The sequence below is a fragment of the Pan troglodytes genome, chromosome 10 (genome assembly GCF_028858775.2).
Source record: "Pan troglodytes isolate AG18354 chromosome 10, NHGRI_mPanTro3-v2.0_pri, whole genome shotgun sequence".
Lineage (NCBI taxonomy): Eukaryota > Metazoa > Chordata > Mammalia > Primates > Hominidae > Pan > Pan troglodytes.
This window is the reverse complement of record NC_072408.2, coordinates 56,160,040-56,184,590: the sequence shown is the minus strand read 5'-3', so window position 1 is coordinate 56,184,590 and position 24,551 is coordinate 56,160,040. Positions and strand designations below refer to the sequence as shown.

Sequence of the window (24,551 nt, the reverse complement as noted above, 5' to 3'; positions counted from 1 at the left end):
TGTTTGGAGGAAAATGAAACCAAAAATAGAATGGCTTCCTATTATATAACATTGTGGACCAGTGGTTTTCCTCTGTACATGTCATGTTAATATGCTTTGAATTAAAAAATGAAAATAGACTATGCTAAATTTTTAACTCGGTGCATACTTTTGTTTTTTAAGAAAAATTTGAAAATGATTACCAAGAGAAGACACCACAGAAAAGTATTCAGAAATATCCAGCAAACTCTGTGTAAGTTTTTAGGTAAATCTGGGGAATACAAATCAGGATCTAGTATGATGCATGATGAACGTTGAATTGATGCAAAGTGAGGTAGGCGTATTGCCATTTGAGGGTGGGCAGGCAACCTGGTCTCAAAGGAGCCTTACCAGGAGTCACAGTGTTGATAATATCACCCCAGTTGAGAGTGTGGTGCTTATATTTGCCAGCTCCCAAATACCTTCTTATCTGAATATTAGTGTTGACTAGATTTGAGGAAATTGATTTAATGTGTTCAAGAAACTCATATCCACCAGAATGTCAATTTATTAACTTAAAGTAATAAATAGAAAGGGAACATGTATAGGAAGTCTTATTGACATGAAAAAGCATATTTTCTTACTTTCAAACAGCTCTCAGTGGGAAGGTTGCTTGCTTGGTTGGTATAGAATCACTACAGGGAGTGATAGAATTCAGATGTTAGTGGCATAAGCAAGCATATCAGCAGTTTATAGGACAGTGTACATTTTAGGGATAGAGCACTCTTCTCATTGCCAACATTTACCTCTCAGAGACTCCATGTTTTCTCTATGTTCAAGATTACAATCTCCTCTACCCATACATTGAAAACAATTATGTTCCACCAGATTTTTCTTTCTCTTCTTGCAGCTGGTGTACAAAATGTTCTGAGTTTAAGGTGATTTTTACACTCATCCATTATGTGTTGATGTTAAATTTATTCCTTAAAAGTTTGAGAACTGCCTTCCAGGCTTTTCTGAATAATGGCCTGCAATTATAAGTAACTAAAGAAAACTTTATTTTAGCTAGTAGTTTCTAGCTAAAATAGTCCTAACGTTTCTTGGTAATAGTCCTAACTTTCTTGGTAATAATTACAATTTAGCCAAATCTTTCTGGTTGGAAATCATGAACTAGAATAAATTTTTATTCTGGAAGTGATTTCTTGTGGAATTGTTAAAAATATTGATTGATAAAAAGATGCAATTTTAGTGGGATTGGCACTACAAATTAATTAAAACATAGACTTACAAAACATTTCATAAAATTTGCAAATTTGTATTTTTGTTGTTAAATCTCCCAATATCTAGAAATTTATGAGTGAAAAAATCATGTTAGGCCTTGAGTTTTAAATGTACCTTATAAAAGCAATTTAGGACATGGTTCCCAATCCTGACTGCAGGTCCAGATTACTTGAGGTAGTGATTTTAAACTATAGAATACCAAGATTGACCTGCACATAATAGGTGGGCTCCTTGGTATGGAGCTTATGAATTTTTATTTTTAAGAAAGCTTCCCATATAATTCTGATCTGAAGCCAAGTTTGGGAACTCTAATTTAGAACAATAATTCCCAGAGGGAACACAACAAACTTTGATACTGTGTATTTATAATCCTTAGGGGAAATATACCTTCGGAAGAATTGCACTCTAAGCAGTCATGGGACTTTGGACTTGATGAGGTAAAGCACAGTCTCACATTATCTTCTTAATTAAGTCAGTTTGTATTACCATATCACATTACTGTATTTAACGTTCACTTTGATTTAAGCTTAACATTTATTCATTAATTTTTTTTGGATGGACTCTTTTTCTTATACTTTTTTATTCTGAGGAAATTATAGCTTAGATCTAGAAATAAAAACACGTTTTCAGAGACTGTTAACATGCTTTATTTGAGACAAAACAATCTTGAGGAAATTTTAAACACATTTTTTAAGTATTACAAAACTTCTGTATTAGTTCATTCTTGCATTGCTATAAAGAAATACCTAAGACTGGGTAATTTATAAAGAAAAGAGGTTTGGTTGGCTCATGGTTCTGCAGGCTGTACAGGAAGCATGATGCTGGCATCTGACTGGTTTCGGGCAGGCCTCAGGAAACTTCTAATTATGGCAGAAGGCAAAGGGGGAGCAAGGAGCCTCACATGGCAGGAGCAGGAGCAAGAGAGAGTGAGTAGGGAGGTGCCACAGACTTTTAAATGACCAGATCACAGGAGAACAAACTCACTATCATGAGGACAACACCAAGAGGGATGGTGCTAAACCACTCAGGAGAAACCACTGCCCTGCTATGATCCAATCACCTCCCACCAAGCCCCACCTCCAACACTCAGGATTATAATTTGACATGAGATTTGGCAGGGACATAGATCCAAACCATATCTTTCCACCCCCAGCCCCCCAAATCTCATGTCCTTCCCATATTGCAAAATACAATCATGCATTTCCAGCAGTTCTCCAAAGTCTTAACTCACTCCAGCATTAACTCAAAAGTTCAAAGTTTCACCTGATACAAGGCAAGTCTCTTCCATCTATGAGCCTGTAAAATCAAAAATAAGGTAGTTACTTCCAAGATTCAATGGTGGTACAAGCATTGGGTAAATATTTACATTCCAAAAGGGAGAAATAGGCCAAAAGAAAGGGGCTACAGGCCCCATGCTAGTCTGAAACCCAACAGGGCAGTCACAAATCTTAAAGCTCCAAAATAATCTCCCTTGACTCTATATCTCACATCCAGACACACTGGTGTAAGAGGTGGATTCCAAAAGCCTTGGGCAGCCATGCCTCTGTGGTTTTGCAAGGTTCAGCCCCTGTGGCTGCTTTCATGGGCTGGGGCTGAGTGCCTGTGGCTTTTCCAGGAGCTAGGTGCAAGCTGTCGGTGTATCTACCATTCTGGGGTCTGAAGGATGGCGGTCCTCTTCTCATGGCTCCACTAGGCAGTGCCCCATTGGCGACTCTCTGTGGGGGCTCCAATTCCACATTGCCTCTCCACTCTGCCCTAGTAGAGGTTATCCATGATAGTTCCACCTGTGTAACAGACTTCTGCCTGAACATCTAGGCTTTTGCATACATCCTTTGAAATCTAGGTGGAGTCTCTCAAGGCTTAACTTTTACACTCTGTGCACCCACAGGCTTAACACCACATGGAAGCCATCAAGGCTTACAGTTTGCATCCTCTGAAGCAGCAGACTGAGCTGTACATGGGCCCCTTTGAGCCATGGCTGGAGCTGGGGTGACTGGGATACAGGGAGCAGTGTTCTGAGGCTGCACAGAGCAGCAGGGCCCTGAGCCTGGCCCAGGAAACCACTCTTCCATCCTAGGCCTTCAGGCATGTGATAGGAGGGGCTGTCATGAAGTTCTGTGAAATGCCATTGAGACCTATTCCCCATTGCCTTGGCTATTAGCACTTAGCTCGTTTTTTACTTATGCAAATTTCGGCAGCCTGCTTGAATTCCTTCCCGGAAAATGGGCTTTTATTTTCTACCACATGGCCAGGCTGCAAATTTTCCAAGCTTTTATGCTCTGCTTCTGTTTTAAATATAAGTTCCAGTTTTATATCATTTCTTTGCTCACACATATGAACATAGGCTGTTCTTATGAAGCAGCTGGTCCATATCTTCAATGCTTTGCTGCTTAGAAATTTCTTCTGCCAGATATCCTAAATTAATCACCTTCAAGTTCAGAGTTCCGCAGATCCCTAGGGCAGGGGCACAGTGCTGCCAAGTTCTTTGCTAACACATAACAAAAGTGACCTTTGCTCCAGTTCCCAATAAGTTCCTCATTTATATCTGAGACCTCCTCAGCCTCAACTTCACTATCAATATCACTACCAGCATTTTCAGCCTTTTTTGTTAGAACCATTCCACCGCCAGTCTTTACGAAGTTCCAAACTTTCCCTTATCTTCTTGTCTTCTTCTGAGCCTGCCACACTCTTCCAATTTCTGCCCATTACCAAGTTCCAAAATTCCTTCCACATTTTCAGGTGTCTTTATATCAAAATTCCACTCCTGGTACCGATTTTCTGTATTAGTCTGTTCTCACATTGCTATAAAAAATACTTGAGACTGGGTAATTTATAAAGAAAATAGATTAATTGGCTCATGGTTTCACATGCTGTATAGGAAGCAGGATTCTGGGGAAGAATTGGCTTCTGGGGAAGCCTCAGGAAATTAGAATTATGGTGGAAGGTGAAGCAGGTGTGAGGCATCTCAAACAGCAAAGGCAGGAGCAAGAGAGAGTGAGGCGGGAGGTGCCACACACTTTTAACCAACCAGATCTCATGACAACAAACTTCACTATTGTAAGGGCAGTACCAAGGGGGTGGTGTGAAACCATTCAGGAGAAACTACTTCCCATGACTCAGTCACCTGCCACCAGGCCCCATCTCCAACACTGGGGATTATAATTCAACATGAGATTTGCCGGGGGGTACCCAAAGATCCAAACCATATCATCTTTCAACATGAAAATGCTTTAGGTTTCAATGTGCTACATAATTTGTGCTACATAATTTTATATTTGCCATACTATTGAAATATCTATAAACACTGCTTATGTAATGTTATAATCCCTTGCCATCATAAGGGTATAATTTTTACAACAGTGCTAGGAAGTTTATGTAGTTTATTTCTAATCTACAGGAGCCTGAGTTGCTAAAGTCTTCACAGCAAAAGAGACTGAAATGTAAAGAGATTAGATAACTTGTTTGAGGTCACACTCTCAAGCCAAGATTCAAACTGTCTTATCTGACTTGATATTTTCAGCTATACTGTTTTCCCTTTTTTCTTCAATAAATGTTTATTGAATACATATTATGAATTCATATAAAGACACTTATTGAATGTTTCCTGTATGCTAGACACTGGGGATAAAATGGTGCTTTGTTCTCAAGATTATATTCTGTTATGCACTAGACTCTGCAAGGTACAGAGATGAAAGGACATGGAACCTGTTTTTAAGAAGTCTTCATCTAGTGGCTAGTCAGAAAGAGACAAAAATGTAATGCAGTTAGATAAATTGCTTGAATTAAAGTTTGTTTTGGGTTATTAGTAAAAGGTACTTCTAAGTTTCATCTGTAAACAGGAGGAAGATGTGATGGAGTAGGTAACTTTTGAGCACAGTATCAATAAGTTGTTTACCAAATGGTCAAATTGGGAAGAAAGAGCAATATAGATATACTAAGATGTCAGAGTACAGCCTGTTTTAGAAATTTCAAGTACCTTGTTTCATTCTAGTTATTGTTATAGCTACAATTTATAATACTAATGATAAAGGGTGCAGGAGTGGCCTAGGTAATTCTGGACAATACAAAAAGGTAGGTCATGAATGGCCTTGTATGATATATAACAGTTTAATTCTTGATCATTAAACAGAGATCCACTAAACAAATTTTAGCAGAGGAATATGATGACATCAGAGTAATAAAAAAGTTGATTCTAGCAACAATGAGGAGGGATTTGATAAGTGGAACAGCTCAAGTTAGGGGAAGAAATAATGAGAGCTTGAAGTTTTACAATAGCAGTAAGGATGAAATGAGAGAAGAGAAGATTTAGATCTAGAATCGATAGTACTTGGTGATTGGTGATTAGTTAAGGGAGAAGGAAGAAATTGAGAAAGACCTAGATTTATTTATGATTTGAGTAAATGGGTAGTTGATGGGATTGTGCTACTGAACAAGACTGAAACCATAGGAGGAGGTGGCAGGAAAGGTTAACTGTCCATCAAAATCCATGTACCTTTTTTTTGTAGAATGTACCCTTTTTAATAGAATAGAGCTGCCACCATGAAATGGCTTCCCAGCCAAGGAACATGTTTCCTAACCATCCATCCATGTACATGTGGCCATATGGCTAGATCTCACTAATGAAATGTTCGGAGAAGTGATGTGCATCATTTTAGGTTAAGGCTTATAAGAAAAGGGAATTATTTTTCCATGCTGTCTTTCTTTGATGGCTAGATGGTAGTGAGGCCCCAAGGGATAATGGAGCCACAAGATGGAAAGGACTGGGTCTCTGAATCACTACATGGAGGAAAATTGCCTGCTTACCAGAAACACTCACTTTAGATTATTACACAAGAGAGAAATGATTGTGTTTGGCATTATACATTTTGTGATATACTTTTTAAAAACAATACCTAGCATCACTCTGATTCAGAGGAGGAGCAGATTTCTGAGAGAGGTAAGTTTGACCCACTGAGCTCAAGTGAGGATCTTCTGAAAAACCTGTGATCTATGTGGAGATGTATAGTAGGCAATTATATATACAGGGCTTGAGGTGAGAAGAGATTTTTTAGCCTTTATGAATAGCAGATATTGACTACATCCAAGTATATGATTCTCGAGAGAAAGTGTATAGAATAAGAACAAAAATTGTCAAATTCCTGAGAAGGCACATTTCAGGTTGGAGGGTATGAAGTAGAAGAGGAACCAGAAAAGTAGGCTGAGAATGAGCTACTAGAGAGGTTTGAGGAGTGCTAGTGTCATAGGAAAGAAAAAGGAGGAGAATGTGGTCAGTAGTGATGGAAGCTGTCCTGTTATTCCTTTAAATAATTCATATTTCCCCAAATATGAATAATATAGATGTATCCTCCCAAAAGATGAATTATCAACAGAATTTAATACTTCAAAAACAAATTCTGTTTGACCACACCTATGTCTAGAAAGCTGGCAGCTTGGATGTAGCTAGAACTAGTCAAAAAAGAAAAAAGCCTATTGATGTAGCCCAAAGGGAATCAGGTGCTATGAGGAGTTCCTTGGGTAGAGCAGGTATGGGGACTTTAAATTGTGATGCCTGGCCATGGCCAAAGGTGCAGTGGAACCCTGACTAAAATTAGGTTCTACCAGAGGGGCCAATGCAAGAGTCACCAATGGGATGGAATGAAGGGGTAGGAGTAGAAAGAGGGCTGGGCTGCACCTGCCCACAGGTTAGGTAAAATTAAAACAGGTAGATTCTGCTGAGGAAGAATTGATGAAGAGACATACGGGCTAAAACAAGCAAACAGAACAAGCCTCTTGGATGGGGACATGTGGTGTTCTCAAGAGCCTTTGATGGGAGTGGGAGAGAATAGGAAAGAACAAAGTATTAGAGGAGTATAATTATTTAATTTTAAAGGTTTAGTAGAGGAATAAAGTTAAAATACAATTGTTAACATGGGAACGTATTCACCAGAGAAGTGGAGACGTGGAAGAACAAAATTCAAGAGTGATGATGTCACACTAGGAAACCAGATCAAGATGGGGAGAAATGAAATAGCAATTCTATATACAGTGTTAAAAATGAAACCCACTTAGCAATTAACATATTGAATATGATAGCAATTAACATATTGAATATGAATTAATATATTGAATATGAATTCAAGATTCAAAGAATATCAAATTATGAAGAAAAAATATAGGTTATAAGCAACGTATCTAGAATATAATAAAGGTTGAAAGCAAACAGATAGCAAAATACATACATTAAGAAAACATATATACTATTGGAGCAAAGACCATGTAAATGCAATAAAAAGCCCATTCGGAAAAGAGAAAAATAGGAGATGCAGATTTTCTGATCCATAGCAAGGCTTGCCATCCTGGAGGATGGAGGACATTTGTGAATAACTTAGTGTCTTGTCCTTTAGGAAGATCTTTGCTGTCCTTCTCAAACAGATCTGAAGTAGGTATTGGAGTGCAGGCCTGCCGTGGAGTCTACATAGCTTTCTTGAAAGTTTTGTGTTCTTCTTGCAAGTTTGGGGCTTGAATGTGTCATGACTTGAAGAGAAAAGATTTTTAAATGATAAGATAGACGAGTTAGGGAAGGGGCTCTGCTCCATGTAGTTATTCAGGCCCTAAACTGGTGGCTCCCAGTTTATTGTTACCAGAGAGAAGAAAGGAAAAGGAAGTGGAGGATTGTGGGGAAGATTTTTATGGACCAGGACCGGCAGTAGTTTACGTTACTTCTGCCTATGACCAGAACTTACGTAACATGTCTAAACCAATTCCAAGGGAGGCCGGGAAATACAGTCTAGCTGTATGTCCAGGAAAAAGGGAGTCAGGTTTGGGAAGCAGCTAGACAATTTCTCCTTTATTTTATATATCTAAAATTCTATATCCTACCAACAGAGAATGTATAGAAAAAAATTTTTATAAGCCCATGATACATATGCAAACATAATTCATATAGTAAGCCATAAAGAAAATCTAAGACATTTATCTAAGGAGAGATTCATGGGTACATTCTCTAATCAAAATTTGATAAAATTGAAATCAACTAAAAAGAGATACTTAACTTCCCTTAACATCCTGGAAATAAAGAAACACTCAGGGTTCGTTTGCTTTGTTAGAGAAAGGAAATGAAAATAAAGTACAAATTACATAGAAAGTGATGGAAACCAAAACCAATAGTGTGTTCTGTAGAAAGTTATACCTCTAAGAGCTTTTATTATTTAAAAAACCTGATAATAAACGACTGATGATCTAACTTAGGAAATTAAATAAAGAATAACAAATTTCCAAATTGCCTTAATATGTTTGTCTTTCTTCAGCTGCATTTACTATGATTACCTGAAGCTTTTCCTTTTTCTCAGTAATTCATTTCTTGGCAAGTGTCTATTCTGTTGCTTGTTGTTTTTTAACGAATTTAAATTTCATTTTATTGTTTACCACAGGCTAATTTTTCTTTGTGGTTTAAAAATAAACCATGTTGAACTGAAGTAATGTAAAAGAAAAGTACTATAAAATGAATTGGTAGTGTAAATAGGGTAGATATAAGTGAATATTATTATGTATACTTAGGAATTGTTAACATTTTGGTTTTCTCCTAGATTCTGATGGAAGAAGGAGGAATATATTCTTTAAAAAGCAGGCCAACATCTACTAAGAAAATCTGTCAGTATAACTGTATAAGTTAATTTTACTCTATTTTAAAAACTAACAATTAAATAGAAATCAGTTAAATTTGAAGTTATTTTTTAGATGTTTGCCAACAAATATATATCATGGATATTTTAGTACTACTAATGCAATTGACTTTAAAATTACTTTTATATTTTATTAAATATACATGAGTACATTAATGTATAGGTACAGTTTAGCAAATAAGAATAAAACAGATAACCCTCATACTCCCTAGGTAGCTTAAGAAACAATACATAATACTTTTGAAGATTTCTTCAATTGTATTTCATATCCTGCCCTCTAGAGGTAACTATTTCCTTGAATTTGTTTTTTGTTATAACACGACTTTTTAACTGCTTTATTTTGAACTTCCTATATATTGATCCAACTCTATATATTTTTCTGCAACTTGCTTTTTTTTTCACCCAATATTATATTTTACGGTTCATCTGCTTTGATACTTGTAGCTCTAGTACATTTATTATTTTTCCTGCTATACAGCATTCTACTGTATGAATATATCACAATTTATGTATCTTCTAACAATGGATATTTAGGTTATTTTGAATATTTTGCTTACGTTGTTTTGAATATTTTCCTATGAAGAACAATGCTACTTGGAGTATTATTGACATTTTTCCTTGCACACATGTATAAAAAGTTTCTCTAGGATATATTTCTAGGAGTAGAATTGCTAGTTCATATGATATGCACTTCTTTGCATCTTCAAGGTAATGCAAAATTATTTTCCTAAATGGTTATTCCAGTTGTACCCCTCTTAGCAAGGGATAACAGTCTTGGTTGTTACATGTTTTCACCAACAATATCTCAGTCTTTTATCATTATTGGTAATCTGATAGCTCATTGTAGTTCTAATTTATATTTCTCTGATTACTAATTAGGTTAATTGGCCATCAGTGTTTCATTTGTGAAATGTCATTTGCTCATGTTCCTTTTCTGAAGTTTGGTTTTCTTTATGGGATGTGTCTTTTATATGTCTATATCTCCTATATATATTTTATGTGTCCTGGATACTGACTGCTTTTAGGCTTGTGTGTAGCAAATACTTCATGTTTGAGTGATCTTTTAATTCTGTACTGTCTTTTTACAGACAAAAGTTTCATGTTGATCTGGTACTCTTTTAGGTATTCTATGCTAGCATAGTCCTTCATGTTATCTAGTCTGATGGAATACCTTGAAACTTTTAATGATTTAATTTTTTGAATATGTAAAATACTAGTCTGGTTTCTATCCTTATCCTCCCTGCCCTATTTCCTTCTGCAACATGAGTATTTTTTTTTTTTTTTTTTGCTGCTTTCTGGTTTCTCATTCCAGTCCATTTTTAAAAAAATAAATCCTAAAAATATATAAACACGTAAATACCCATGAGTCTTAGTTTCCGACCTTTCTCATTCTAAATGTAATATAGAATATTTTATAAAAGAATTAAGTGAATTCATTTATTTAATAAAATATTCCTATAGATTCCTCTGTGTTAGTGCTAGGTATTTCTTCATCCTTTAGTTATGACCATTTAGTAGTCCATTACATGCATGAACTGTAGTTTTTTCAGTCAATGCCCTATTGATGGACATTTGGGCTATTTCCAGTATATTTTTCTTACAAATACTGTAAGTGAACAACTTTGTACAATGTTTCTTATTTGTGGAGGTACATTTTCAGGGTAATTTCTGGGAGTGGCATTGTTAAGTTAAAGGAGAAATATGCTGGTATTTGATGGATATTGCTGAATTTCAATTTTGATATATATATATTTCCAAGTTCCTTGTGTCACCATTTGGCACCAATAGCAATGTACATTTTATTCCACAGCCTCACCAACAGGGATTGTGGTCAAACTTAGGATTTTTCTGAATCTCACAGGGGGACGGATAGATAGAAGTTTTAGTTTGCGCTTCGCTCTGTGTGAAGTTGAGCATCTTTTAAAAATGCTCATTGGCTATTTGCGATTCTTTTTCTGTGAATTCTCTATTATATCTTTTGCCCCCTTGGGTTATGGCATTTTTTTCTTGGTATTTAAGAGATCCTTATATATTAGAAAGATGTAGATGAGGGGTGGAACAAGATGGCGGAATAGAAGACACCCACTGCAAGCACACCAATTTAACAACTATCTACACACAAAAAAACACCTTCCTAAGAACTGCATAAGAGCACTCATAGTACCTGGTTTTAACTTTATATCACTGAAAGAGGCACTGAACAGGTAGGAAAAACAGTCTTGAGCCACTGACGCCACCCTTCCTCCATTCCCTAGAGTGGCGACATGGTGCGGAGAGTGATTCTGTATACTGGGGAGAGGGACAGTCAGTGCAGCAGTTTTGAGGCATTGAACTCAGCGCTATCTTGTTATAACAGAAAGCAAAATTGGACCAAACTCAGCTGATGCCTACCCATGGAGGGAATATTTAAACCAGCCCTAGCCAGAGGGGAATTGCTGATCCTAGTGGTCAGTACTTGAGTTTGCATAAGCCCTCCTATTATGGGCTAAAGTGCTCTGGTGCTCTAAGTAAATTTGAAAGGCAGTCTAGGCCACAAGGACTGCAACTCCTAGGTGAGTCCTAGTGCTGAACTAGGCCCAGAGACTGTGGACTGGGGGTGGCACGTGTTCTATTGAGACACCAGCTGGGGCAGCTAAGGGAGTGTGGCAATCACCCCTCCCCTAACCCAGACCACTCAGCTTGCAGCTCCAAAATAGACCCCTTCCCTCTGCTTGAGGAAAGGAGAAGGAATAGTGGGGAGGACTTTATCTTACATCCTGGATACCAGATTAGCCACAGTAAGATAGGGCACTGGTCAGAGTCATGATGCCCCCTTTCCAGGCCCTAGCTCCAAGATGACATTTCTAGACACTCCTTGGGTGAGAAGGACACCTATATCCTTGAAGGGAAGGACCCAATCCTGGCAAGATTCATCACCTGCTAACTGAGGAGCCCTGGGGCCCTGAATAACCATCAGTGATGCCCAGGGACTGCATTGAGGGCCTTGGGTGAGACTCTGAGACTTGGTGGCATCAGGTGGGTCTCAGTACATTTCCAGCTGTGATGGCTATAGGACAAGACCTTTCACTTGAAAAAAGCAGAGAGAAAAGTAAAGGGGACTTTGTCTTGCACCTTAGGTACCAGCACAGTCATGGAGGTAGAATGCCAAGTAGGCTCTTGGGGTCCCCAATTCCAGGACTTGGCTCTTGGACAGCATTTCTGGACCTGTCCTGGACCAGAGGGGAGCCTCCTGCCCTGAAGGGTGACTCCCAGCCTAGGCATCATTCACCACAAGCTGACTGAAGAACCCTTGGGTCTTAAGGGAACATCACTGGTACTCTGGCAGTACTCCCTGTAGGCCTGGGTTGTGATGGCCATGGGGTGAGGTTCATCTGCCTTTGGAAAGGGAAGAGTGGGAAGGACTGTGTCTTGTGGTTTGAATGTAAGCTCAGCCCCAGTAAAATAGAATACCAGGTAGACTGCTAAGGTTTTTTTATTGTAGTCCCTGACTCCCAGTTCTGAGACAGCACTTCTGGATCCACCTGGGGTCTGGGGGAACTTGACACCCTGAAGGGAAGGACACAGGCCTGGCTAGCTTTGCCATCTGCTGATTGCAGAGCCCTAGGGCCTTGAGAAAGCATAGGCAGTAGCCAGGTAGTGGTTACAGTGGACCTTGGTTAAGACCCAGTGCTGTGCTGTTTAACATCTGACCAAGCACAATCCTGATGGTCATGGCCATGGGGATGCTATGTCCCTCCACCCTTAGCTTCAGATGGCTGAGAACAGAGAGAGAGACTGTTCATTTGGAAGAAAGTAAGGGCAGTGACAAGAGTCTCTGCTTGGTAATTCAGAAAATTTTCCCAGATATTGTCTAAGACAATCAAGGCAGTATGTCTACAAGTCTGCAAGAACCACAGCATTACTGGGCCTGGGGTGCCCCTATAGCAGATACAGCTTAGGTCTCAACACCCAACTCCTTTTTGAATTCCTGGAAAGCATTCCCAAGATGGATGAGAACAAGCCCAGACTGTGAAGACTGCAATAAATAGCTAACTCTTCAGTGCCCAGGTACAAACAAACATCTACAAGCAGCAAGACCATCCAGGAAAGTGACTTCACCAGATGAACTAAATAACGCACCAAGGACCAACCCTGAAGAAATGGACATATGTGACCTTTCAGACACAGTATTCAAAATAGCTGTTTTGAGGAAAGTGAAATTCAAGATAACAAAGAGAAGGAATTCAGAAGTATATCAGACAAATTTAACAAAGAGATTGAAATAATTAAAAAGAATCAAGCACAAATTCTAGAGCTGAAAAATGCAATTGACATATTGAAGAATGCATTAGAATCTTAACAGCAGAACTGATCAAGCAGCACAAAGAATTAGTGAGCTTGAAAGCAGACAATTTGAAAATACACAGTCAGAGGAGACAAAAGAAAAAATAAAAAAGAATGAAGTATGCCTACAGGATCTAGAAAATAGCCTCAAGAGGGCAAATCTAAGAGTGGTTATTGGCCTTTTACCTCCCAAGAGAAACATATCAATATCCAAGTATAAGAAGGTTATAGAACACCTAGCAGATTTAACCCAAAGAAGACTACCTCAAGGCATTTAATAAACTCCTAAAGATCAGGAATAAAGAAAGGATGCTAAAAGCGGCAAGAGAAAAGAAACAAGTAACATATAATGGAGCTGCAATACGTCTGGCAGCAGACTTTGCAGTGGAAGCCTTACAAGCCGAGAGAGTGGCATGACATATTTAAAGTGCTGAAGGAAAAAACCTTTTACCCTAAAATAGTATATCCAGCAAAAATCTCCCTCAAACATGAAGTAGAAATAAAGACTTCCTAGACAAACAAAAGCTGAGGGATTATCAACACCAGACCTGTTCTGCAAGAAAATACTAAAAGGAGTACTTCAGTCAGAAAGAAAATAAAGTTAATGAGCAAGAAGAAATCATATGAAGGTACAAAACTCACTGATAATAATAAGTACACAGAAAAACAAAATATTATAACACTGTAAATGTGTGTAAACTACTCATATCTGAAGTAGAAACACTAAATGATGAACTAGTCAAAAATAATAACTATATCAACTTTTCAAGCCATAGAGTATAAAAGATATATATAGAAACAACAGAGAGTTAAAAAGCAAGGGAATGAAGTTAAGGGGTAGAGTTTTTATTAGTTTTCTTTGCTGATTTTTTTTATGCAAACAATTAAGTTGTTATCAGCTTAAAATCATGAGTTCTAAGATTGTATTGGCAAGACTTATGAAAAACTCAAACCCAAATCATACAACAGATACACAAAAAATAAAAAGTAAGATAATAAATTATGTCACCAGAGAAAATCAGCTTTACTAAAAGGAAGACAAGAAGGAAGGAAAGACGAAATGACCACAAAACGGCCAAAAAACAGATAACAAAATAGCAACAGTAAGTCTTTACTTATCAATAATGACTTTGACTGTCAATGGATTAAGCTCTCCAATCAAAAGATACAGAGTGGCTGAATGGATAAAAAATAAAACCCAATGATCTGTTGCCTATAAGAAACACATTTCACCTATAAAGACACAAATAGACAGAAAATAAAGGGATGGAAAAAGATATTCCAAGCCAATAGAAACCAAAAAAGAGCAAGAGTAGCTATATATATATTGGACAAATTTCAAGACAAAAATTATAAGAGACAAAAGAAGGTCATTATAATTCCTGATGCAACTTAATGAAACTTAATCCCTAATGCAACAGTGTTAAGAGATGAGACCATTAAAGAGGTAGGTAGGCCATGAGTGCTCCATCCTCATGAAGGGGGTCAATTCAGAAAGAGGATATAACAATTTTAAATATATATGCACCCAACACTGAAGCACCCAGATAAATAAAGCAAATATTATTAGAGTGAAAGAGGAAGAGACACACTCCCAACACGATAATAGTTGGAGACTTCAACATTCCTCTTTCAGCATTAGACAGATCTTCCAGAAAGAAAACTGATGAAAAACCAGACTTCATCTGTACTATAGATCAAATGGACCTAAAAGATATTTACAGAACATTTCATCCAGTAGCTACAGAATAGACATTCTTTTCCTCAGCACATGGATCATTCTCAAAGATAGACATACATTAGGCAACAAAACAAGTCTTAAAACATTTTTAAAAATTGAAATGATATCAAATATCTTTTCTAACTACAATGGAATAAAACTAGAAATCAATAATGAGGAATTTTGGGAACTATACAAATACATGAAAATTAAACAGTATGCACCTGAATGACCAGTGGGTCAATGAAGAAATTAAGAATGAAATTGAAAAATTCCCTGAAACAAATGATAATTGAAACACAATATACCAAAACCTGTGGGATACAGCAAAAGCAGTACTAAGAGGGAAGTTTGTAGCTCTAAAAGTCTACATCAAAAAAGAAGAAAAACCACAAATAAACACCTTAGCTATATATCTTAAATAACTAGAACGGCAAGAACAAACCAAACCCAAAATTAGTAGCAGAAAATAAATAATAAGGACTAGAGCAGAAAGAAATGACATTGAAATGAAGCAAACAGTACAAAATATCAATGAAAAAAAGTTGGTTTTTGAAAAATTAAACAAAATTGACAAACATTTATCTAGACTAAGAAAAAAAGAAGATGTAAATAAATAAAATCAGAGGCCCAGCATGAGCTACGCAGAAGACGGGTGATTTCTGCATTTCCATCTGAGGTACCGGGTTCATCTCACTAGGGAGTGCCAGACAGTGGGTGCAGGTCAGTGGGTGTGCGCACCGTGCGCGAGCCGAAGCTGGGCAAGGCATTGCCTCACTCGGGAAGCGAAAGGGGTCAGGGAGTTTCCTAGTCAAAGAAAGGGGTGACAGCCGGCACCTGGAAGATCGGGTCACTCCCATCCGAATACTGCGCTTTTCCGACGGGCTTCAAAAACGGCACACCAGGAGATTATATCCCGCACATGGCTCGGAGGGTCCTACGCCCAGGGAGTCTCACTGATTGCTAGCACAGCAGTCTGAGATCGAACTGGAAGGCGGCAGCAAGGCTGGGGGAGGGGCGCCTGCCATTGCCCAGGCTTGCTTAGGTAAACAAAGCAACTGGGAAGCTCGAACTGGGTGGAGCCCACCACAGCTCAAGGAGGCCTGCCTGCCTCTGTAGGCTCCACCTCTGGGGGCAGGGCGCAGACAAACAAAAAGCAGTAACCTCTGCAGACTTAAATGTCCCTGTCTGACAGCTTTGAAGAGAGCAGTGGTTCTCCCAGCATGCAGCTAGATATCTGAGAACGGGCAGACTGCCTCCTCAAGTGGGTCCCTGACCCCTGACCCCCGAGCAGCCTAACTGGGAGGCACCCCCGAGCAGTGGCAGACTGACACCTCACACGGCCGGGTATGCCAACAGACCTGCAGCTGAGGGTCCTGTCTGTTAGAAGGAAAACTAACAGAAAGGACATCCACACCAAAAACCCATCTGTACATCACCATCATCAAAGACCAAAAGTAGATAAAACCACAAAGATGGGGAAAAAACAGAGCAGAAAAACTGGAAACTCTAAAAAGCAGAGCACCTCTCCTCCTCCAAATGAACGCAGTTCCTCACCAGCAACGGAACAAAGCTGGATGGAGAATGACTTGACGAGCTGAGAGAAGAAGGCTTCAGACGATCAAATTACTCCGAGCTATGGGAGGACATTCAAACCAAAGGCAAAGAAGTTGAAAACTTTGAAAAAAAAACTTAGAAGAATGTATAACTAGAATAAACAATACAGAGAAGTGCTTAAAGGAGCTGATGGAGCTGAAAACCAAGGCTCGAGAACTACTTGAAGAAAGCAGAAGCCTCAGGAGCTGATGCGATCAACTGGAAGAAAGGGTATCAGCGATGGAAGATGAAATGAAATGAAGCGAGAAGGGAAGTTTAGAGAAAAAAGAATAAAAAGCAACGAGCAAAGCCTCCAAGAAATATGGGACTATGTGAAAAGACCAAATCTACATCTGATTGGTGTACCTGAAAGTGATGGGGAGAATGGAACCAAGTTGGAAAACACTCTGCAGGATATTATCCAGGAGAACTTCCCAATCCAGCAAGGCAGGCCAACATTCAGATTCAGGAAACAGAGAGAATGCCACAAAGATACTCCTCGAGAAGAGCAACACCAAGACACATAATTGTCAGATTCACCAAAGTTGAAATGAAGGAAAAAATGTTAAGGGCAGCCAGAGAGAAAGGTCGGGTTACCCTCAAACAGAAGCCCATCAGACTAACAGTGGATCTCTCAGCAGAAACTCTACAAGCCAGAAGAGAGTGGGGGTCAATATTCAACATTCTTAAAGAAAAGAATTTTCAACCCAGAATTTCATTTCCAGCCAAACTAAGCTTCATAAGTGAAGGAGAAATAAAATCCTTTACAGACAAGCAAATGCTGAGAGATTTTGTCACCACCAGGCCTGCCCTAAAAGAGCTCCTGAAGGAAGCGCTAAACATGGAAAGGAACAACCGGTACCAGCCACTGCAAAATCATGCCAAAATGTAAAGACCATCGAGACTAGGAAGAAACAGCATCAACTAATGAGCAAAATAACCAGCTAACATCATAATGACAGCATCAAATTCACACATAACAGTATTAACTTTAAATGTAAATGGACTAAATGCTCCAATTAAAAGACACAGACTGGCAAATTGGATAAAGAGTCAAGACCCATAAGTGTGCTGTATTCAGGAATCCCATATCACGTGCAGAGACACACATAGGCTCAAAATAAAAGGATGGAGGAAGATCTACCAAGCAAATGGAAAACAAAAAAAAGGCAGGCATTGAAATCCTAGTCTCTGGTAAAACAGACTTTAAGCCAACAGAGATCAAAAGAGACAAAGAAGGCCATTACATAATGGTAAAGGGATCAATTCAACAAGAAGCACTAACTATCCTAAATATATATGCACCCAATACAGGAGCACCCAGATTCATAAAGCAAGATTCCTGAGTGACCTATAAAGAGACTTAGACTCCCACACATTAATAATGGGAGACTTTAACACCCCACTGTCAACATTAGACAGATCAACGAGACAGAAGGTCAACAAGGATATCCAGGAATTGAACTCAGCTCTGCACCAAGCAGACCTAACAGACATCTACAGAACTCTCCACCCCAAATCAACAGAATATACATTCTTCTCAGCACCACACCGCAGTTATTCCAAAATTGACCACATAGTTGGAAGTAAAGCTCTCCTCAGCAAATGTAAAAGAACAGAAATTATAACAAACTGTCTCTCAGACCACAGTGCAATCAAACTAGAATTCAGGATTAAGAAATCACTCAAAACCGCTAAACTACATGGAAACTGAAAAACCTGCTCCTGAATGACTACTGGGTACATAAAGAAATGAAGGCAGAAATAAAGATATTCTTTGAAACCAATGAGAACAAAGACACAACATACCAGAATCTCTGGGACACATTCAAAGCGGTGTGTAGGGGGAAATTTATAGCACTAAATGCCCACAAGAGAAAGCAGGAAAGATCCAAAATTGACACCCTAACATCACAATTAAAAGAACTAGAAAAGCAAGAGCAAACACATTCAAAAGCTAGCGGAAGGCAAGAAATAACTAAAATCAGAGCAGAACTGAAGGAAATAGAGACACAAAAAACCCTTCAAAAAATTAATGAATCCAGGAGCTGGTTTTTTGAAAGGATCAACAAAATTGATAGACCTAGCAAGACTAATAAGAGAGAAGAAGGAAATAGATGCAATAAAAAATGATAAAGGGGATATCACTACCAATCCCACAGAAATACAAACTACCATCAGAGAATACTACAAACACCTCTACGCAAATAAACTAGAAAACCTAGAAGAAATGGATGAATTCCTCAACACATACACCCTCCCAAGACTAAACCAGGAAGAAGTTGAATCCCTGAATAGGCCAATAACAGGATCTGAAATTGTGGCAATAATCAATAGCTTACCAACCAAAAAGAGTCCAGGACCAGATGGATTCACAGCCGAATTCTACCAGAGGTACAAGGAGGAACTGGTACCATTCCTTCTGAAACTATTCCAATCAATAGAAAAAGAGGGAGTCCTCCCTAACTCATTTTATGAGGCCAGCATCATCCTGATACCAAAGCCGGGCAGAGACACAACCAAAAAAGAGAATTTTAGACCAATATCCTTGATGAACATTAATGCAAAAATCCTCAATAAAATACTGGCAAACCGAATCCAGCAGCACATGAAAAAGCATATCCACCATGATCAAGTGGGCTTCATCCCTGGGATGCAAGGCTGGTTCAATATACGCAAATCAATAAATGTAATCCAGCATATAAACAGAACCAAAGACAGAAACCACATGATTATCTCAATAGATGCAGAAAAGTCCTTTGACACAATTCAACAACCTTCATGCTAAAAACTCTCAATAAATTAGGTATTGATGGGACGTATTTCAAAATAATAACAGCTACCTATGACAAACCCACAGCCAGTATCATACTGAATGGGCAAAAACTGGAAGCATTCCCTTTGAAACCTGGCACAAGACAGGGATGCCCTCTCTCACCACTCCTATTCAACATAGTGTTGGAAGTTCTGGACAGGGCAATTAGGCAGGAGAAGAAAATAAAGGGTATTCAATTAGGAAAAGAGGAAGCCAAATTGTCCCTGTTTGCAGACGACACGATTGCATATCTAGAAAACCCCATTGTCTCAGCCCCAAATCTCCTTAAGCTGATAAGCAACTTCAGCAAAGTCTCAGGATACAAAATCAATGTACAAAAATCACAAGCATTCTTACACACCAACAACAGACAAACAGAGAGCCAAATCATGAGTGAACTCCCATTCACAATTGCTTCAAAGAGAATAAAATACCTAGGAATCCAACTTACAAGGGATGTGAAGGACCTCTTCAAGGAGAACTACAAACCACTGCTCAATGAAATAAAAGAGGATACAAACAAATGGAAGAACATTCCATGCTCATGGGTAGGAAGAATCAATATCGTGAAAATGGCCATACTGCCCAAGGTAATTTACAGATTCAATGCCATCCCTATCAAGCTACCAATGACTTTCTTCACAGAATTGGAAAAAACTACTTCAAAGTTCATATGCAACCAAAAAAGAGCCCGCATTGCCAAGTCAATCCTAAGCCAAAAGAACAGAGCTAGAGGCATCACACTACCTGACTTCAAACTATACTATAAGGCTACAGTCACCAAAACAGCATGGTACTGGAACCAAAACAGAGATATAGATTAGTGGAACAGAACAGAGCCCTCAGAAATAACGCCACATATCTACAACTATCTGATCTTTGACAAGCCTGACAAAAACAAGCAATGGGGAAAGGATTCCCTATTTAATAAATGGTGCTGGGAAAACTGGCTAGCCATATGTAGAAAGCTGAAACTGGATCCCTTCCTTACACCTTACACAAAAATCAATTCAAGATGGATTAAAGACTTAAATGTTAGACCTAAAACCATAAAAACCCTAGAAGAAAACCTAGACATTACCATTCAGGACATAGGCATGGGCAAGGTCATGTCTAAAACACCAAAAGCAATGGCAACAAAAGCCAAAATTGACAAATGCGATCTAATTAAACTAAAGAGCTTCTGCACAGCAAAAGAAACTACCATCAGAGTGAACAGGCAACCTACAGAATGGGAGAAAATTTTTGCAACCTACTCATCTGACAAAGGGCTAATATCCAGAATCTACAATGAACTCCAACAAATTTACAAAAAAAAAACAACCCCATCAAAAAGTGGGCAAAGGATATGAACAGACACTTCTCAAAAGAAGATATTTATGCAGCCAAAAAACACATGAAAAAATGCTCACCATCACTGGCCATCAGAGAAATGCAAATCAAAACCACAATGAGATACCATCTCATGCCAGTTAGAATGGCAATTATTAAAAAGTCAGGAAACAACAGGTGCTGGAGAGGATGTGGAGAAATAGGAACACTTTTACACTGTTGGTGGGACTGTAAACTAGTTCAACCATTGTAGAAGTCAGTGTGGCGATTCCTCAGTGATCTAGAACTAGAAATACCATTTGACCCAGCCATCCCATTACTGGGTATATACCCAAAGGACTATAAATCATGCTGCTATAAAGACACATGCGCATGTATGTTTATTGCGGCATTATTCACAATAGCAAAGACTTGGAACCAACCCAAATGTCCAACAATGATAGACTGGATTAAGAAAATGTGGCACATATACACCATGGAATACTATGCAGCCATAAAAAAGGATGAGTTCATGTCCTTTGTAGGGACATGGATGAAATTGGAAATCATCATTCTCAGTAAACTATCCCAAGAACAAAAAACCAAACACCGCATATTCTCACTCATAGGTGGGAATTGAACAATGAGAACACATGGACACAAGAAGGGGAATATCACACTCTGGGTACTGTTGTGGCGTGGGGGGAGGGAGGAGGGATGGCATTGGGAGATATACCTAATGCTAGATGACGAGTTAATGGGTGTAGTGCACCAACATGGCACATGTATACATGTGTAACTAACCTGCACATTGTGCACATGTACCCTAAAACAAAGTATAATAATAATAAATAAAATTAAATTAAAAAATAAATAAATAAATAAAATCAGCGATGAAAAAGGAACATAATAGCTGATAACAGGAATTCAAAGGATCATTAGTGGGTGCTATGAATGACTACATGCCAATAAGTTGGAAAATCTAGAAGAAAAGGACAAATTCCTAGACACACACAATTTACCAAGATTGAACCATGAAGAAATCCAAAACCTGAACAGTCCAATAACGAGTAACTAGATTGAAGTTGTAATAAAAAGTCTCCCAGGAAATAAAGCCTGGGACTTGAAGGCTTCACTGCTGAATTCTACAAAACATGTAACGAAGAACTAATACCAGTCCTACTAAAAATATTCTGAAAAATGGAGGATGAGGGACTACTTCCAAACCCATTCTACAAGGCAATGTATTACCCTGATACCAAAACCAGACAAAGACATCAAGAAAAGAAAACTACAGGTCAGTGTCTCTGATGAATATTGATGCAAAAATCTTCAACAAAATACTAGCAAACAGAATTCAACGGTATATTTAAAAGATTATTCATTATGACCAAGTGGGATTTATCCCTGGGATACAAGAATGGTTCAAGATACACAAATCAATCAATGTGATACATCATAACAACAGAATGAAGGACAAGAAACATATGAACATTTCAATTGATGCTGAAAAAGCATTTGATAAAATTTAACATCCCTTCATGGTAAAAACCTTCAAAAAAATGAATATAGAAGGAACATAACCCAATATAATAACAGCCATGTATGACAGACCCACAGCTAGTATTTTACTTAATGGGGAAGAACTGAAAGGCTTTCCTCTAAGATATAGAACATGACAAGTATGCTCACTTTCATTTTTATTCAACATAGTACTCTAAGTTCTACTGGAAGTTCTATCTAGAGCATGAGACAAGAGAAAGAAATAAAGGGCATCCAAATTGGAAAGAAAGAAGTCAAATTATCCTTGTTTGCCAATGATGTGGTCTTATATTTAGAAAAACCTAAAGACGCCATAAAAAACCTATTAGAATTGATAAAATCAATAAAGTTGCAGCAGGCAAAATCAACATGCAAAAATCAGTAGCATTTTTATATGCCAACAGTGAACAGTCTGAAAAAAATTTTTAAAGTAGTTCCATTTACAGTAGCCACAAATAAAGTTAAGTACCTAGGAATTAACCAAGGAAGTGAAAGAGCTCAATAATAAAGACTATAAAACACTAATGAAAGACTTTGAAGAGGACACCAAAACATGGAAAGATATTCCCTGTTCATGGATTAGAAGAATCAATATTGTTTAAAATGTCCATACTACCCTAAGCAATCTATATATTCAATGCAATCACTATCAAATACCAATGACATTATTAACAGAAATTGAAAAACCAATTACAAAATGTATATGGAACCATAAAAGACCAAGAATAGCCTAAGTTATCCTAAGCAAAAGAAACAAAACTGAAGGAATAGCATTCTCTTACTTCAAATTATACTACAGAACTATAGTAACCAAAACAGCATGAGAACTATAGTAACCAAAACAGCATGAGAACTATAGTAACCAAAACAGCATGGTACCAGCATAAAACAGACACATAGACCAATGGAACAGAATAGAGAACCCAGAAACAATTCCACACATTTCCAATGAACTCAATTTTGATAGAGGTGCCAAGAACATGCACTGGGAAAAGACAGTCTCTTCAATGAATGCTGCAGCAAAAACTGGTATCTGTATGCAGAAGAATGAAACTAGACCCCTGTCTCTCACCATATACAAAAATCAAATCAAAATGGATTAAAGACTTAAATCTAAGACTTTGAACTATGGAACTACCACAAGAAAACACTAAGGAAATTCCCCAGGACATTCCTTTGGGTAAAAATTTCTTGAGTAATAACAAGCGTAGGGAACCAAAGCAAAAATGGACAAACAGGATCACATCAAGTTAAAAAGCTTCTATACAATAAAGGAAACAATCAATAAAGAGACAACCCACAATGGGAGAAAATATTTGCAAATTACCTATCTGGCAAGGGATTAATATAATGTATAAGGAGTTCAAACAACTGTATAGGAAAAAATCTAATGATCTCAATAAGAAATAGGCCAAATATTTGAATAGACATTTCTCAAAAGAGACATACACATGGCAAAGGGGCATATGAAAGGGTGCTCAACATCACTGATCATCAAAGAAATGCAAATCAAAAGTACAATTGGATATGATCTCACCTCGTTTAAAATGACTTATATCCCAAAGACAGGCAATTACAAACGCTGGTGAGGATATGGAGAAAGGTAACCCTTATACACTACCAATGGTAACATAAATTAGTACAACCACTATGGAGAATAGTTTGGAGGTTCCTCAAAAAACTAAAAATAGAGCTACCATATGATCAAGCATCCCACTGCTGGATATATACCCAAAAGAAACCAGTATATTAAAGAGCTATCTCCTCTCCCATGTTTGTTGCAGCACTGTTCACAATATCCAAGATTTGGAAGCAACCTAAATGTCCATCAACAAATGAATCACTAAAGAAAATGTGTTAATTAAACACAATCTAATAATCTATACATAATCTAATAATGATAATAATTATCATTGTTTTATCATGTTTAATTTCTTGAGAAGTTACACCTCCTTGCATTTTTTAAAAAGTTTTTTTTCTGGTTATTCTTGATTACTTTTTCATATAACCTTTAAAATCAACTTGCCTAACTCCAGAAAATAGCATAAAAAAAGAATGATCCTGTCATTTGCAACAATATGGATGGAACTGGAGGTTATTGTGTTAAGTGAAACAAGCCAGGCACAGAAAGACAAACAACACATGTTCTCACTTATTTGTGGAATCTAAAATCAAAGCAATTGAACTCATGGAAATAAGAGGGTAGAAGAATGGTTACTAGAGGCTAGGAAGGGTAGTGGTGGGTTTGGGAGGGTGGTGATAGTTAATGGATACAAAAAATTCAATTAGAAAGAATGAATAAGACCTAGTATTTGCTAGCACAACAGGGTAGCTATAATGAATA

General features: G+C 37.9%; 1 protein-coding gene across 2 annotated transcripts in view; it reads left to right on the top strand.

Annotated features, from left to right (window-relative positions):
- Nucleotides 1–24,551, top strand: part of REDIC1 (regulator of DNA class I crossover intermediates 1) — a 96,584-nt gene that overhangs the window by 57,233 nt on the left and 14,800 nt on the right. For both annotated transcript variants that reach the window (XM_016923642.4, XM_001151762.8), the window contains 3 exons: nt 163–232; nt 1,616–1,676; nt 8,805–8,868. In XM_016923642.4, the coding sequence (XP_016779131.2) occupies nt 163–232; nt 1,616–1,676; nt 8,805–8,868 (195 nt within the window). The remainder of the gene's footprint in view (nt 1–162; nt 233–1,615; nt 1,677–8,804; nt 8,869–24,551) is intronic.